The sequence below is a fragment of the Sapajus apella genome, unplaced genomic scaffold, assembly GCF_009761245.1.
Source record: "Sapajus apella isolate SASKATOON/1434 unplaced genomic scaffold, GSC_monkey_1.0 scaffold14, whole genome shotgun sequence".
Taxonomy (NCBI): domain Eukaryota; kingdom Metazoa; phylum Chordata; class Mammalia; order Primates; family Cebidae; genus Sapajus; species Sapajus apella.
This window is the reverse complement of record NW_022436954.1, coordinates 5,180,025-5,196,245: the sequence shown is the minus strand read 5'-3', so window position 1 is coordinate 5,196,245 and position 16,221 is coordinate 5,180,025. Positions and strand designations below refer to the sequence as shown.

The 16,221-nt window shown below is 51.3% G+C and overlaps 1 protein-coding gene across 1 annotated transcript; it reads left to right on the top strand.

The window, feature by feature from the left end:
• Positions 1-1,064: 1,064 nt before the first annotated feature.
• TSGA10IP (testis specific 10 interacting protein) lies at positions 1,065-15,527 on the top strand. The gene is made up of 8 exons (XM_032282791.1): positions 1,065-1,236; positions 2,123-2,259; positions 2,353-3,074; positions 3,240-3,387; positions 9,144-9,314; positions 14,431-14,530; positions 14,730-14,854; positions 15,377-15,527. The coding sequence occupies exons 1-8, from the start codon at positions 1,081-1,083 to the stop codon at positions 15,498-15,500; spliced, it is 1,683 nt and encodes a 560-aa protein (XP_032138682.1). The 5' UTR covers positions 1,065-1,080; the 3' UTR covers positions 15,501-15,527.
• The last annotated feature ends 694 nt before the right edge of the window (positions 15,528-16,221 follow it).

The following is a 16,221-nucleotide window of genomic DNA, read 5'->3' as shown; positions in this document are numbered from 1 at the left end:
CCTGGGTTTAAGTGATTCTTGTGCCTCAGCCTCCCGAGTAGCTGGGATTACAGGCACCCGCCACTATGCCCAGCTAATTTTTGTATTTTTAGTAGAGACGGGGTCTCACCATGTTGGCCAGGCTGGTCCTGAACTCCTGACCTCAGGTGATCCTCTGCCTCAGCCTCCCAAAGTGCTGGGATTACAGGCATGAGCCACCATGCCCAGCCTCGGGTGAGATTTAAATGTTGTAACTCCTTCCAGAACCTCACGGCCTATGAAGATGCCCTGTGTCCTGGACACAACATTCAACTTCCTGACTGGGGCTGGGAGTGCAAGGATTTGTTTATTTTTTTTGAAACAGAGTCTTACTCTGTTGCCCTGACTGGAGTGCAGTGGCGTGATCTGGGCTTGCTGCAGCCTCTGCCTCCCGGGTTCAAGCGATTCTTGTGCCTCAGCCTTCCAAGTAGCTGGGGTTACAGGCCCAAGCCACTGGGACTGGCTAATTTGTTTTGCTTTTATGGCAAAAATGGTATTTTGCCATTTTGGCCAGGCTGGTCTTGAACTCCTGGCCTCAGGTGATCCACCTGCCTCAATCCCCCAAAGTGCTGGGATTATAGGCCTCAGTCACCGCACCCAGCCTGGGAGTGCAAGGATTTAAATAAAATCTTGTGAAAGTCCAGTTTGGCTCCTTCAGGGCCTCGGCTGGGCCTGGGGGGCAGTGCAGGAGACAGGCTGATGGAGAGGGCCTGCCTCAGGCACTGCCTGGGCATCTTCACAGGGGTGGGGACTGCAAGATGGCCAAGTCCTGAGGTCCCCTGTACAGACAGATGGGGAAACACAGGTGAAGTGGGGACAGGGACTTACATCAGGTCACACAGGGAGCCGGTGGCTGAGGCAGGAGCAGAGGCAGGACCTGGCCCTGGGTCTCTGTGCTGAACCATTCCTGGGCATCCTGCTGAATTTGCCCCCAGAAGGAAATGAGCCTCACATACCCCACTGCCGCCTCCTAGCATGCTTTTGTCCAGACCCCTTGAGACTGGCTGAGGACTGGTTGCCATAGAGATGGCCTGTTGGGCAGTTCCACAGTGGGGGTGGGGGATGGGGCAGGATGGGGAGGACACCGATATGCTAAATACCTACCAACAGTTGGTTAGGGCTCCGTTGGCACGACCAGGGCAGGACACGCGGCTTCAGGCTCCGGGGAGCAGCTCTAGGCTGCTCAAGCTGCTGTCGACCATCTCTCGGGACAAGCAGGTGAGGGAGGCCCAGTGGGGGCATTTCCAGGTGAGCCGCCTTGGGTCAGGGAGGCCTGGGCTGGGGAGGCTCTTGAGAAGCCATGATACCTGAGCTGAGGTCCAGGTGAAAGTCGGGGGCAGGAGCGGGACAGGGACCACAGGGAGCCCTAAAGGCCTTGGGGGAAGCTGAGGGATGACACCCAGGGATGATGGGGCAATTTAGGGAACACTGTGGGAGGCACAGGTTTTAAGAAAGATGAAGACCACCTTGATGAAGACCACCTTAGTTTCTGCCTTGGCTGTAGCAGTTCCAGGGCCCAATGGGACATTTGGGAGTGCAGTCCAGGGCCCAGAGGCGGCCTAGTATGAGCACATAGTTTAAGTGCTCAGCAGATGGCGGCTGTTGCTATTTTAATATGCAGAATGGAGGTGTTCAATTGAATTTTTTTGTTTTGTTTTGTTTTGTTTTTTTTGAGATGGAGTTTTGCTCTTGTTGCTCAGGCTGGAGTGCAATGGCGCAATCTTGGCTCACTGCAGCCTCTGCCTCCCGGGGTTCAAGCGATTCTCCTGCCTCAGATTCCCAAGTAGCTGGGATTACAGGCACAGGCCACCACATCCGGCTATTTTTTTTTTTGTATTTTTAGTAGAGACGGGGTTTCACCTTGTTGGCCAGGCTGGTCTCGAACTCCTGGCCTCAGATGATCTGCCCACCTCGGCCTTTCAAAGTGCTGGGATTACAGGCATGAGCACCGTGCTCGGCCGTGTTCCATTGGTTTTAATGGTAACGAGGGCCCAGAGGGGCCCAGTCAGGCCCGGCCAGGTGCACAAGAGGAGGGCACCCAGGCAAGGTGCAACACAGTCCAGGAGGCTGCTTCGAGCTGGCCTCCCCTACTGTCTGTGCCCAGGGCCGCCTGGGGAGTGGTAACGGTGTGCCAAATCAGGACCTGCAGCAGAGGTCTCAGAGCTCAAGGCAGACAGCAAAGAAGGACCGCAAGCCCAGGGGTCAGAGCAAGAAAGGACAGGGCTCTGAAGAGGCTGAGGAGTAAGGAGCAGTGGGATGGGTCAGGTGGGTGCTGGGGGTCAGGCCTCTCTGGGGGCTGGTGCAGAACCTGACCCCCACCCTCTCCTTCTTCAGTCTCTTCACCCCTCCTGCTCGGAAGCCCTCCTTCCCCTTCCAGTGGGCCTGGGAGAGCATTGTCACAGATGTCCGGGCTGTGCTTCAGCCAAGCTCCCCAGCCTCTAGCCACCAAGTCCTGCCCCCGCCCTCCTCACTTTCCCAGCGCCAGTTCAGGCGCATGTCCACGGGCAGCCTCCCAGAGACCGTTGGCTGCTGCCAGAAGACAGAGGCACAAAACCTAAAGGTGAGACAGCGGCTCAGAGCCTGGGGCGGTGTCTCCATCCTTCCTGGCAAAGGAGGGCAAGGACCAGAGCCCCGCTGTGAGCATGGCCTCCAGCTGCCTGGGAGGTGGCCGGGATCAGGATCGGTGTCTGACGAACAGGTCCAGCTGCCAGGCCCGGGTGCTGAGAAGGCCGAGAGAGGTCTGAGTTCTGCGGAGCCGTCCCAGCACCCCAGGAGGGGGCCGATCTCAGAGGAGGAGCAATTCTCAGAAGCCACAGAAGAGGCTGAGGAGGGGGAGCACAGGGCTACCCGCAGAAGGAGGGCTGGTTCTCAGAAAAAGGGACAGATTTCTGGAGAGGAGGCCTCAGATGAGGCAGAACAGGGCCAGAGCCAGGGGAGCACCCCTAGCTTCAACAACCTCCGAAGGCCGTGGAGGAGGAAGACAAGGGCCAAGGAGCTACAGGAGCCGTGGGACTTGGAGAAGCTACACAGGCATCTCCAGAGAGACCTGGATTGCGGTGAGCACGCGGCTCAGAGCCTGGGTTCCCCGAAGCAACATCACTGGGAGAGCACTCAGGGAGGCAGGAGCTCAGGCAGGCTAGGCTGTGCTCTGGGTGCTGGGGGGATTGCCTGGCAGGCTGGGAGAGAGAGGGCAGTCCCTGGCTTGATCTCACTGTGGACAGGTCCCCAAAAGCAGCCCTGGAAGGCTTTGAGAGATGCCTTCCAGGCCTCCAAACGGAGTGGAAAGGCCTATGCCTTGGGAGGCGATGAAACCTTCCTGTCTGCCAACCTGCCTAACCGCACCTTCCACAAACGACAGGAAGCCACCAGGTAAGAGGGTAGAGAAGGGAGTGGGAGGCAAGGGTGAGAAGTAGAGATGGAGCCAGTTCTCCAAGAGATGCTGAGGCATTTGAACTCTCATTCATTTATTTGTTTATCCAATCACCAAACTTTTGGATCCTCCATCCATTCATCCACCCATCCATCCATCCATCACCCATCCACCCATCCATCACCCATCCACCCATCCATCCATCCACCCATCCATCCAAACATCATCCATCCAAACATCCATCCATCCAAACATCCATCCATCCAAACATCATCCATCCAAACATCATCCATCCAAACATCATCCATCCACCCACCCACTCATCTATCGATCCATCCATCCATCCATCCACACATTCATCCACCCACCCATCCATCCATCCATCCATCCATCCATCCATCCATCCACACATCCATCCATCCATCCACCCACCCACCCATCCATCCATCCATCCATCCATCCACACATCCATCCACCCATCCATCCATCCATCCATCCATCCATCATCCATCCACACATTCATCCACCCAACTCATCCATCCATCCATCCATCCATCCACCCATCCATCCACCCACCCACCCACCCATCCATCCATCCATCCATCCATCCAGCTACTGATAACATCCACTCAACCATTTATCCATCTCTCTGAACACCTGGCCAATTATTTATTGACACAGCCACTTTTATTACCCATCTTTTCTTCTATCCATCCATTAATCTATTAACTAAGTGATTAATGCAACATTTATTATCTACTCATGGGCCCTTAGGATATAACTATTACAAGACTCAGGGCTAGCTGGGCATGGTGACACGTGCTTGTAGTCCCAGCTACTCAGGAGGCTGAGATAGGAGGATCTCTTGAGCTCAGGAGACTGAGACTGCAGTGAGCTATGATCCTGCTACTGCACTCAGCATGGGCAACAGAGTGAGACACTGCCTCTAAAAAGAAGTTAAGGGGACAGGCACATTGGCTCATACCTATAATCCCAGCACTTTGGGAGGCTGAGGTGTGCGGATTGCCTGAGTTCAGGAGTTCAAGACCAGCCTGGGCAACTAAAAATATAAAAAATTAGCCAGATGTGGTGGTGTGTGCCTATAGTCCCATCTACTCAGGAGGCTAAGGCAGGAGAATTGCTTGAACCCGGGAGGTGGAGGTTGCAGTGAGCCAAGATCGCACCACTGCACTCCATCCAGCCTTGGCGACAGAGCAAGCCTCTGTCTCAAACAACCAACCAACCAACCCAGCCTAGTCAGCATAATGAGACTGCTGTCTCTAAAAAAGAAAAGAAGATTAACCTGGCTTGGTGGAAAGTGCCTATAGGCCCAGCTTTTCTAGAGGCTGAGTCAGGAGGATCTCTTGAGCCTAGAAGTTCGAGGCTGCAGTGAGTCATGATCACACCACTGCATTCCAGTCTGGGCAACAGAGTGAGACTCTGTTTCTAAAGCAAAGGAGACAGTGGGAGCTGAAGGGGAGACTATTGGCAACATGGATGAGGGACCATGAGGCCCTCAACAAGGAGGCCCTGTGGATGGAGGGAGGAGATCCATTTAAGAGACATTTAGAGACTGGTTCAGTAGGCCTTGGTGACTGGTGACAGATGGCATGTGAGAGCAGGGGAGAGTTCATTCAGTATTCTTTTTTTTTTTTTTTGAGACAGAGTCTCACTCTGTTGCCAGGCTGGAGTGCAGTGGCTCACTGCAATCTCCGCCTCCCAGATTCAAGCAATTCTCCTGCCTCGGCCTCCTGAGTAGGTGGGACTACAGGCGCATGCCACCATGCCCAGCTAATTTTTGTATTTTTAGTAGTGATGGGGTTTTACCATGTTGGCCAGGATAGTCTTGATCTCTTGACCTCATGATCTGCCCACCTCAGCCTCCCAAACTGCTGGGATTATACGTGTGAGCCACCGTGCCCAGCTCATTGAGCATTCTTATAGCACCCCACAATTTTTTTATTTTTTGGAAACAGAGTCTTTCTGTGTCGCCCAGGCTGAAGTGCAGTGGTGTGATCTCGGCTCACTGCAACCTCTGACTTCCAGGTTCAAGCGATTCTCCTGCTTCAGCCTCCCAAGTAGTTGGGACTACAGGCTCCTGCCACCATGCCTGGATAAGTTTTGAATTTTTAGTAGAGGCGGGGCTTCACTATGTTGGCCAGGCAGGTCTTGAACTCCCGACCTCATGATCTGCCTGCCTTGGCCTCCCAAAGTGCTGGGATTACAAGCATGAGGCACCATGCCCGGCCATAATTCCTTTTTTAAAAATTTATTTTATTTAATTGATAAATAAAAATTGTATTCATGAACAACATGAGGTTTAGAAATATGTATATATTATGGAATATCTAAATCAAATTAATTAACCTGACTTTTTGAGACAGAATCTTGCTCTGTCCCCAGGCTGGAGTACAGCGGTTCGATCTCGGCTCACTGTAACCTCTGCCTCCCGGGTTCAAACAATTCTTTCTCTGCCTCCTGAGTAGCTGGGATTACAGGTACTCGCCACCAGACCCAGCTAATTTTTGTATTTTTAGTAGAGATGGGTTTTCACCATGTTGGCTATGCTGGTCTCGAACTCAGACCTTGAGATCCTCCTGCCTCGGCCTTCCAAAGTGCTGGGATTACAGGTGTGAGCCACTGTGTCCGGCCTTACTTTTTTTTTTTTTTTTTTTTTTTTTTTGGTGGTGAGGACACTTAAAATCTACTCTTTTAGTGATTTTCAAATACACAATACATTGCTTTTAACTACAGGCACCAGATCATACAATAGATCTATTGAATTTATTTCTCCTCTCTAACTGAAATGTCTTATCCTTTGACCAACCTCTCCCTTCTTCTCCCCGCAAACCCATTGAGACCTTGGTAACCACCCTTCAGCTCTCTGCTTCTGTGAGTTTGACTTTTTATTTATTTATTTAGAGACAGGGTCTTGCTGTGTTGCCCAGGCTGGAGTGCAGTGGCACAATCATGGCTCACTTCAGCCTTGACCTCCAGGGCTCAAGTAATCCTCCCACCTCAGCCTCCTGAGTATCTGGAACTAGGCACATGAGCCACCATGCCTGGCTAATTTTTAAAGTTTTTATAGAGATGGGGTCCCATTATGCTGAGTTTTACTTTTTTTAGATTTGTCACATGAGATTATATGGCATTTGCCTTCCTGCGCCTGGCTTATTTCCCTTAACATAGTGTCCTCCGGGTTTATTCATGTTGTTGCAAACTGTCTTCTTTTTAAGGCTGAAGAATGCCATTGTTTATATACACCACCTTTTCTTTCTTTTTTTTTTTTTTGAGACGGAGTTTCACTCTTGTTACCCAGGCTGGAGTGCAATGGCGCGATCTCGGCTCACCGCAACCTCCGCCTCCTGGGTTCAGGCAATTCTCCTGCCTCAGCCTCCTGAGTAGCTGGGATTACAGGCACGTGCCACCATGCCCAGCTGATTTTTTGTATTTTTAGTAGAGACGGGGTTTCACCATGTTGACCAGGATGGTCTCGATCTCTTGACCTTGTGATCCACCCGCCTCGGCCTCTCAAAGTGCTGGGATTACAGGCTTGAGCCACCGCGCCCGGCCACACCACCTTTTCTTTATCCATTCATCCATTGATGGAAACTTAGGTTGATTTCATATCTTTGCCACTGGGAATATTTCTGGAATGAACATAGGAGTACAGCTACCTCTTCAACATGCTGATTTCACTTTCTTCGAATATGTACCCAGAAGAGGGTTGCTGGATCGCATGGTAGTTCTTTTTGTAATTTTTTGAGGAACTTTGATTTTCCCACACGATTGGTGATTAGTGATGAAAAAGACTTGTCTTTTTTGAGAAATGTCTATTTGGAATCTTTTTTTTTTGGTCTAGAGTCAGGATCTTATTCTGTCTCCCAGGCTGGAGTGCAGTGGCATGATCATGGCTCACTCTAGCCTTGAATTCCTTGGTACAAGCAACCCTCCTGCCTCAGCCTCCTGAGTAGCTGGAATTACAGGTGCACACCACCACTTCCAGCTGATTTATTTTTTTAACTTTTATTTATAGAGATCCGGTCTTGCTATGTTGCCCAGGCTGGTCTCCAACCCCTGGCTTCAAGCAATCCTGCTGCTTCTGCCTCCCAAGGTGCTGAGATTACAGGTGTGAGCCACCATGCCCTGCCTCTTTGCCTACTTATTTTATTTTTTTATTTTTTTGAGATGGAGCCTTACTTCATCACCCAGGCTGGAGTGCAGTGGCATAATCTTGGTTTACTGCAACCTCCGCCTCTCAGGTTCAACCAATTCTCATGCCTCAGCCTCCCGAGTAGCTGGGATTACAGACATACACCACCGCGTCCAGCTACTTTTTTTGTATTTTTTAGTAGAGATGGGGTTTCACCATGTTGACCAGCTAGTCTTGAACTCCAGACGTCAGATGATCCACCTGCCTCACCCTCTCAAAGTGTTGGGATTACAGGCATGAGCCACCATGCCCAGCCTTTGCCCATTTTTTAATTGAGTTATTTGCTTTCTTGTTACTGAGTTATTTGAGTTCACATGTTTTGGAATATTAACTCCTTTTCTGATGTATGGCTTACAAATATTTTCTCCTGTTCTGTATGTCGTCTCTGTTGACTGTTGCCGTTGCTGTGCAGAAGGTTTTTGGTTTGATGCAACCTCATTTGTCTATTTTTGCTTTTGTTGCCTGTGCTTTCTGGGTCATATCCAAAAAGCCAAAGCCCAGACCAGTGTCACTAAGTCTCTTTTTCTTTTTTTTTTCTGTGGCAGAGTCTCAATCTGTCGCCCAGGCTGGAGTGCAGTGGCTCAATCATGGCTCACAGCAGCCTTGACCTCCTGGGCTCAGGTGATTCTCCCACCTTACCCTCCTGAGTAGCTAGGACTACAGATGCGGGCCACCACACCTGGCTAATTTTTTGAATGTTTAGTTCAGAGGGAGTTTCATCATGTTGTTCAAGGTGGCCTCAAACTTCTGGGCTTAAGCAATCTGCCTGCCTCCGCCTCCCAAAGTGCTGGGATTACAGGTGTGAGCCACTATGCCTGGCCTTTTTTTTTGGTTCAAGATTGCTTTGGCTGTTTGAGGCCTTTTGTGGTTCTATATTAAAATTGTTTTTTCTATTTCTGAGAAAAATGTCATTGGAATTTTAATAGGATTGCACTGAATCTGTAAATTGCTTTGGATAATATGGACATTTTAATAATATTAATTCTTCCAAAGCACCCTTCATTTTTTTTTTTTTTTTTTTGAGATAGAGTTTTGCTCTTGTCGTTCAGGCTGGAGGGCAATGGCATGGTCTCAGCTCACCACAGCCTCTGCTTCCTAGGTTCAAACAATTCTCCTGCCTCAGCCTCCCAAGTAGCTGAGATTATAGGCCTGTGCCACCATGCCTGCTAATTTTTGCATTTTTAGTAGAAACTAGGTTTCACCATGTTGACCCGCTGGTCTGAAACTCCTGACCTCAGGTGATCCGCGTGCTTCCGCCTCCCAAAGTGCTGGGATTACAGGCATGAGCCACTATGCCTGGCCTGGAAGCAGAAGAGTTCTAGAAAGAGTAGGGAAAGGCCTTGACTTGGTCCTGAAGGCTGAGCCTCTGTGGCAGCCTCGGTCATGGACTTCCATGACAAATCCTATTCCCAGAACACTGGCTCTGGACCCTGCAGTCCCTTTCCACAGGCTCCCATATCGCCCTATTCAGCCCCTGGCCCTCCATGAGGCTTCTGCTTCCCATAAATTTCTCATCCCCTTTCCTTTCCTCTCTCACCCAAGGAGCCTGCTGCAGGCCTGGGAGCGGCAGCGGCAGGAGGAGCGGCAGCGGGCTGAGCTGCGGCGGGCCCGCACACAGCATGTACAGCGGCAGGTGGCCCGCTGCCTGGCGGCCTATGCGCCCAGAGGGAGCCGGGGGCCCGGGACGGCCCAGCGCAAGCTGGAGGAGCTGAGGTAGAGAGCCTGGGCTTTGGGGGGCCTGGTGGGGAGAGGGCAGGGAGGCCATGCCAGGTCTCAGTCTACAGGACCGAGGAGCACCAGCCCTCGCCTTCCCCAGGGCTGGTCAGGCCACTTCGCCGTGTTTACAGATGAGGACACTGAGGCATGGGGAGAAGGGGCCTGTCGAAGGCAACCAGTTAATATAATGACAATCTCTGCTGCTGTTGAATACTCAAGGTTAAAATATTCTACATCTATGATCATACCTTCAAATCTTCATTTCCTGATTTCCAATGCCAGGCATACTTGTTATAAAATTTCACAGAGGGCTGGGCGCAGTGGCTCACGCCTGTAATCCTAGCACTTTGGGAGGCTGAGGCGGGTGGATCACAAGGTCAAGAGATCGAGACCGTCCTGGTCAACACAGTGAAACCCCGTCTCTACTAAAAATACAAAAAATTAGCTGGGCATGGTGGCGCGTACCTGTAATCCAGCTACTCAGGAGGCTGAGGCAGGAGAATTGCCTGAACCCAGGAGGCGGAGGTTGCGGTGAGCCGAGATCGCGCCATTGCACTCCAGCCTGGGTAACAAGAGCGAAACTCAGTCCCAAAAAAAAAAAAATAAAAAAAAAAAAATTTCACAGAAATATTGACTGGAGAAGGTGAACAGCCCTGTGACCCCACTCTGGGAGATAACCATTATTCACAGTTGGCTGAAGAGTCACGTTTTATTCTCTTCCTATATTGTGACCATTTTCCTAAGAAGCAAATTTGAGGGCAAACCTTTTTTGGACTCCTAACAGGCCCGTGAAGCAGGCAGCACTGCTGCCGGTGGGCCGGGTCAGGTTCTTCCCTTGGCTGCACAAAAGAATTTGAGAGCAAGTCCAAAGGAAGGACAGGCAAAGAAGGTTATTGCAAAGCAACGGCTACCCTGATCAACACGGGGAAACCTCATCTCTACTAAAAATACAAAAATTAGCCAGGCACGGTGGTGCATACCTGTAATCCCAGCTATTCAGTAGGCTGAGGCAGGAAAATCACTTGAACCCAGGTGAAGGTTACAGTGAGCCAAGATTACGCCACTACACTCCAGCCTGGGTGACAGAGCAAAAACTCCATCTAAAAAAAAAAGAAAAAAGAAAAAAAAAGGCTCACAGGAGGCTGAGGCAGGCAGATCACCTGAGGTCAGACGTTCAAGACCAGCCTGACCATCATGGAGAAACCCCGTCTCTATTAAAAATACAAAAAAAAAAGGGCCGGGCGCCGCCGGGTGTGGTGGCGCATGCGTGTAATCCCAGCTACTTGGGAGGCTAGGGCAGGAGAATTGCTTGAACCCAGGCACAGAAGTTGCGGTGAGTGCCATTGCACTCTAGCCTGGGCAACAAGAGTGAAACTCCGTCTCAAAACAAACAAAAAAAACAAACAAAAAAACCAAGCGCACCCTGAGGACTGCTCAGAAGGAAAGACAGCAGCTTGTGCCTTAAAAGGAATTCCTTTCATGGAAGTTGTTCATACATATTCACAAAATACTGGTGAGGTCAGGTATGCAGAGGCGGACCTGTGATTGGCGCATGCACTCAGCATCTGCATGCGCTAACACACATCACATGTATCATTAACATATAAAATCTCCACCTAGGGGTGTGTTTTTTACGATTAAAATGAGGAAAATGTTGCTATAAGCTAAACCTTGAGCCTAGGTGTGTATGCGGGACCCCGAGAAGTCCTTAGCTCCCTCCAAGGCAGGACTTTGTAGCTAATAGCTTCCAGGGCTTTTGCTGATTGACTGGAGATTGGGGAAGCTACATTATGAATAAGGGGATTTTGTTTTCTTTCCTGGGCTGTTCTAGGTATCAGGGAACTTGTAGGCATCTCGTATCCCCCAGGACTGCTATCTTGAAAAAGAGTCAGGTGCTCAGCCGGGTACAGTGGCTCATGCCTGTAATCCCAGCACCTGGGGAGACTGAGGCTGATGGATTACCTGAGGTCAGGAGAGACCAGCCTGGCCAACATGATGAAACTCCACCTCTACTAAAAAAATACAAAAATTAAAAATTAGCCAGGCGTGGTGGTGCACACCTATAGTCCCAGCTACTTGGGAGGCTGAAGCAGGAGAATCGCTGAACCTGGGAGGCAGAGGTTGCAGTGAGCTGAGATCATGCCATTGCACTCCAGCCTGGGTGACAGAGCAAGACTCCATCTCAAAATAAATAAATAAAAATAAAGAGTTAGGTGCTGATGCACGAGCGCACAAGTGATGCAGAGCTACTGTGAAAGGAGCCCTGGGGCTTCACACAAGGGGACAAGTCAGTATGGCCTGCTCACCTCACTGTCCTTCCTCAGTATCTCCACCTGCATAACCCCGCCGGTGAGGAAACTGAGGTTCAGAGAGCTTAAATAATTTGCCAAAGGTCACGGGTGGGTAGCAGAACTGAGTTCCAGCCGCCTTGCCTGCCTGAGTGCTGAAATTCTCCCTTTAGATGAAAGATACCAGGACCTTCCCACAAGAGCTCAACCTAGTGAAACAGGTAACACGAATAAATGTGACCAAAACTAGTGCCATTGATTTGAGCACCTCCTGGGTGCAGTGAGTGCAGGGCATCTTTTTCTGCACCGTCTGCTCTGGTCCATGGCAAGTAGGGTGAGGATCCACAGAGGTTTCAGCGGGGTTCTGATCATCTACTCTTTGAGGCTCAATCTTAGTTGCCCCAATTTTACAGATTTGGAAAGAGAGGCTCTGAGAGGTCAAGTGTGTTTTAGGGGACTGCTTGGGCCACTCCCTTCTTGTTCCCAATCTCGCTCTGTCGCCCAGGCTGGAGCGCAGTGGCGTGATCTCGGTTCACTGAAACCTCTGTCTCCCGGGCTCAATCAGTTCTCCTGCCTCAGCCTCCCAGGTGTGGTGTGCCCCACCACACCTGGTTAATTTTTTGTATTTTTGGTAGAGACAGGGTTTCACCATATTGCCCAGGCTGTCTCAAACTCCTGACCTCAAGTGACCCACCTGCCTCAGCCCCACAAATTTCTGGGATTATAGGCGTGAGCCACTGCGTCCGGCCAAATGTTTTGTTTTGATAGCAAGGCAGGAAGTGTAAGGTTCAGAACTTCAAGTGGCAGGTGCGGCAAAAGAGTGATTCAACCTCACTCCTTTCACTTTCTACTTGAGACTGTTAAGGCATAAGCAGATGTCTCCCACGTGGTCTCTCAGCCCTTACAGCCTGTGAACTTCACAGTCTGACTGGAACAGGAGACTGTCCTGCCAAGGAAGGACGGGCACAAAAGAGGTTGTCCTGTGGCAGGGAGGTTGTGTCTTCCTTCCATTCTGAGATGATGGACGGGGCTGACACCCACAGGCGCCACGTCCCTTTCTGCTCAGGACACCTGTCATTTTTAACAGATATAGCATAGAGTGGCTGGGCGCAATGGCCTGTAATCCCAGCACTTTGAGAGGCCAAGGCAGGTGGATCACCTGAGGTCAAGACCAGCCTGACCAACATGGAGAAACCCTGTCTCTACTAAAAATATAAAATTAGCCAGGCATGGTGGCACATGCCTGTAATCCTAACTACTCAAAAGGTTGAGGCAGGAGAATCGCTTGAACCTGGGAGGCAGAGGTTGCGGTGAGCCGAGCTCGTGCCATTGCACTGCAGCCTGGGCAACAAGAGCAAAACTCTGTCTGAAAAAAAAAATAAAGAAAGAAAGAAAAATAAATAGCATAAAGTATCTAGCAGGAAAAGTGCACATGATATCACAAAAAGAGAGACTGCCAGCTCATTTTTCACCTCCCCTTGTAACTGCTGTGAATTCCTTCCAAAATGGTGAAAACCCTTTTCACGGCAACTTATGTGCCTGGCCAAGGGTTTTCAAGTCCATGTCTTTTTCTCAGTGGAGGATGCTTCCTTCCCTGCCACAGGGCCAAGGGCGCATGACCCAGCAAGGTGGCATTTTTCCACAGGGCCCAGCACACTTGCTGAGGTCCCAGCACAGGTCCTGAGGTCTTGACTGCTTCTCCCCTCCCCTCCAGTCCACGGGTGCTGCCTCCACACCTCAAGGTCTCTCTTATGTGCTTCACAGAAGTATCTCTGGTCCCATCTGGGGTGTGGCCCGAAAGCCCTTCTTGCTGACAGGGTGCTCTTTTCATGAGGGAGAGTGGCACTTAAGTTTGTCAAGCAGACACATTCTGACAAGTGCACAAACTGGGTTTTGGGTTTTTTTGAGACAGGGTCTCGCTCCATTGCCCAGGCTGGAGTGCAGTGGCACAATCTCAGCTCACTGTAGCCTAGACCTCCCAGGATCCAGGGATCCTTCCACCTCAGCCTCCCAGCTAGCCAGGACTACAGGTGCATACCACCACGCCTGGCTGATTTTTGCATTTTTTGTCGAAACAGGATTTCACCATGTTGTCCAGCCTGGTCTCAATCTCTTGGGCTCAAGGATCCGCCCTCTTTGGCCTTCCAAAGGGCTCGGATTACAGGTGCTAGCTGCCGCACCCGGTCAAACTGGGTTTTTGTAAATGAAAACTGTGCTTCCCCAATGGAACCCTGATCTCTCCGGGATGTGTTTTTTAAATTTGAAACACTTTTTTTTTTCTTTTTTAGTTTCTCTGTCCCATTTTCCAAGCTGTCTGCTTATAAGAACCACAGAGAATGCTGGCAAGCTTGTCTGATCCCTGCTATAGCACAGTGAAATAAACTGAGCCCAAAGCCCAGAGAGAGGCCTTGCTCAAAGTCACACAACTAACAACCACAGCTTCCCCTCAAGGGGAAGAGGACAGGGAGAGGGAGGCATGGAAGCAGGTGTCTGGAAGCTCAGAAGCCAGCACTGGCCCCTTTCCCACGGGGGTGGCACAGGAGGATGGGAAGGCCCTGGCTGCACAGGGCTCAGTCCCTCACTTCCCAGCTTCACAGCTTTGAACAAGTCCCTCAACCCTCCTGAGCCATCAGTAAATTGGTGAATAATGTCCACACTGGCTGACCTCACAAGGAATCCAGGGCCAGAATGGGCATGAAATCGCTTTGTAAAGGTGAGGGTGAGGACATGAATATCAAGTCCTTAGTAAAGATAAGCAGGCTCAAGAGTGGGGATGAACAGTTGTGTCCATGGTTTTGCTGCCCAAAAGCCTATCTCTCCTGCAGGCGTCAGGAGCGACAGCGCTTTGCTGAGTACCAGGCTGAGCTGCAGGGCATCCAGCACAGGGTGCAGGCCAGGCCCTTCCTGTTCCAGCAGGCCATGCAGGTGAGGCTGGCACCTGAGCAAGCACACAGCTGCCCGCTGCGAAGAGCTGGCTGAGTGGTTAGGGAAGCAGCATGGGCATAGGTCCCTGCAGATAGGATCCTGGGGCTGGGGAATGCCTGGGACCTACTCAGTAACCAGAGCCCCAGCTTGCCCTTGGCAGCCCTGGTGCAGAGCAGGAAGCCCTTTTCTCTCTCCTCAGGCCAATGCCCGTCTCACTGTCACCCGGCGCTTCTCCCAGGTGCTGTCAGCACTGGGGCTAGATGAGGAGCAGCTGCTGGCTGAGGCAGGAAAGGGGGAAACAGCGGACACCCCCAGAAAACCCAGGTGAGTCCCCCGGCAGGTCAAGAACTGGCTCTGCCACGCTGCTGCAGAATGGGGCACCCACACCAGCACTCTGGGCTCTGGAGGGCCCCCCCTAAGCCCTGTCCTCCAGGTCACCCAAGGAAGTCTAGGCCAGGGCTGTCATTCCTACTTCTCAATGAGGAAATTAAGGACCTGACGGGCAGGGCCTTGCTTAAGGACACAGGAACGAACAAGCAGCAGAGTCAGTCTGGGAGTCTGCAACCATCTGAGCTGCCGCACACCAAGCCCTCATTAGGGGCTGGCACCACCACACTGGTTACTCCTTGGATACCTCTCTTATGCCTTAGAATAACCTGGTACAGAGCAGGGACTATGAAGCCCACTTGACAATCAGGAAAGTGCGACTTGAGAAGGGAGAGTCACTTGCCCAGGATCACACAGCAAGCCAGTATTGGAGCAGGGTTTGAAGCCACATTGTCAGTGGTTTCCGTGGGCATGAGGGTGGCAGCTGAAGAGCCAGGGGCCTCTATCTGTGTCTTGAAGGAGCCACAGGCCAATGGGGGTGAGAATGGAGCACTCTCCTCAGAGCCCCCCAAGGAAAGAACCCACCGACAGCCAGCCTGACAGGCACCACACCCCCAGCCTGGACCCGGAGTGCAGTCCCTGAGATAAAAATTAAAGGCTTTATGGCAAACACAGCGTGGGATTTCTGGCGGTGGTGGTGGTGGAGGCTCCAGGTTGGAAGTGAGAGGTGGCAGGTGGGTGGGCAGCAGGCTTAGCTCTGTCCCCACATCCCCCCCAGGAGCTCTGGCTCTTTTGGTTCCCCCCACCCAGCACACACAGCCCCTTCTCTCCTCCTGAGGAGTGGGGACATCTCAAAGGGCAAGAACTGTGACTTCTCCACCCCATCCTCAATGTATATGCTGGGTCCTAGAAATTCAAGTGTGAATAAGATGGAACGACTCCCACCTCTGAGGACGCCCAGTCAGTGGGAGAGGGGGTGGACCCTCATAGGGGTGCATACAACATACCCTAACACAGGCTGACTTGTGCCACACAGGGAGCCACATACTGAGCAACCATTGGGTGGGGGGAGGGGTTTCAGGAGGGAATGTGTGCATTGGGCTTTTAAGTTCCAGTAGTTTTAAGTTAGGGATCCTCTCAAGAAAAAAAAATCATACACACAGATGTGCCATATTTTGCATTCAATTTCAGGGGTTCCACGGACACCCTGAAGCCCATGTGGAGCTCCTTAACAGCTCACAGGTTTAAAAAATCCAATCCAGGGCCGGATAGAGTGGCACACGCCTGTAATCTCAGCACTTTGGGAGGCCAAGGCAGGTGGATCGCTTGAGCTGGACAACATAGTGAGACCGCCGCCCCCATAT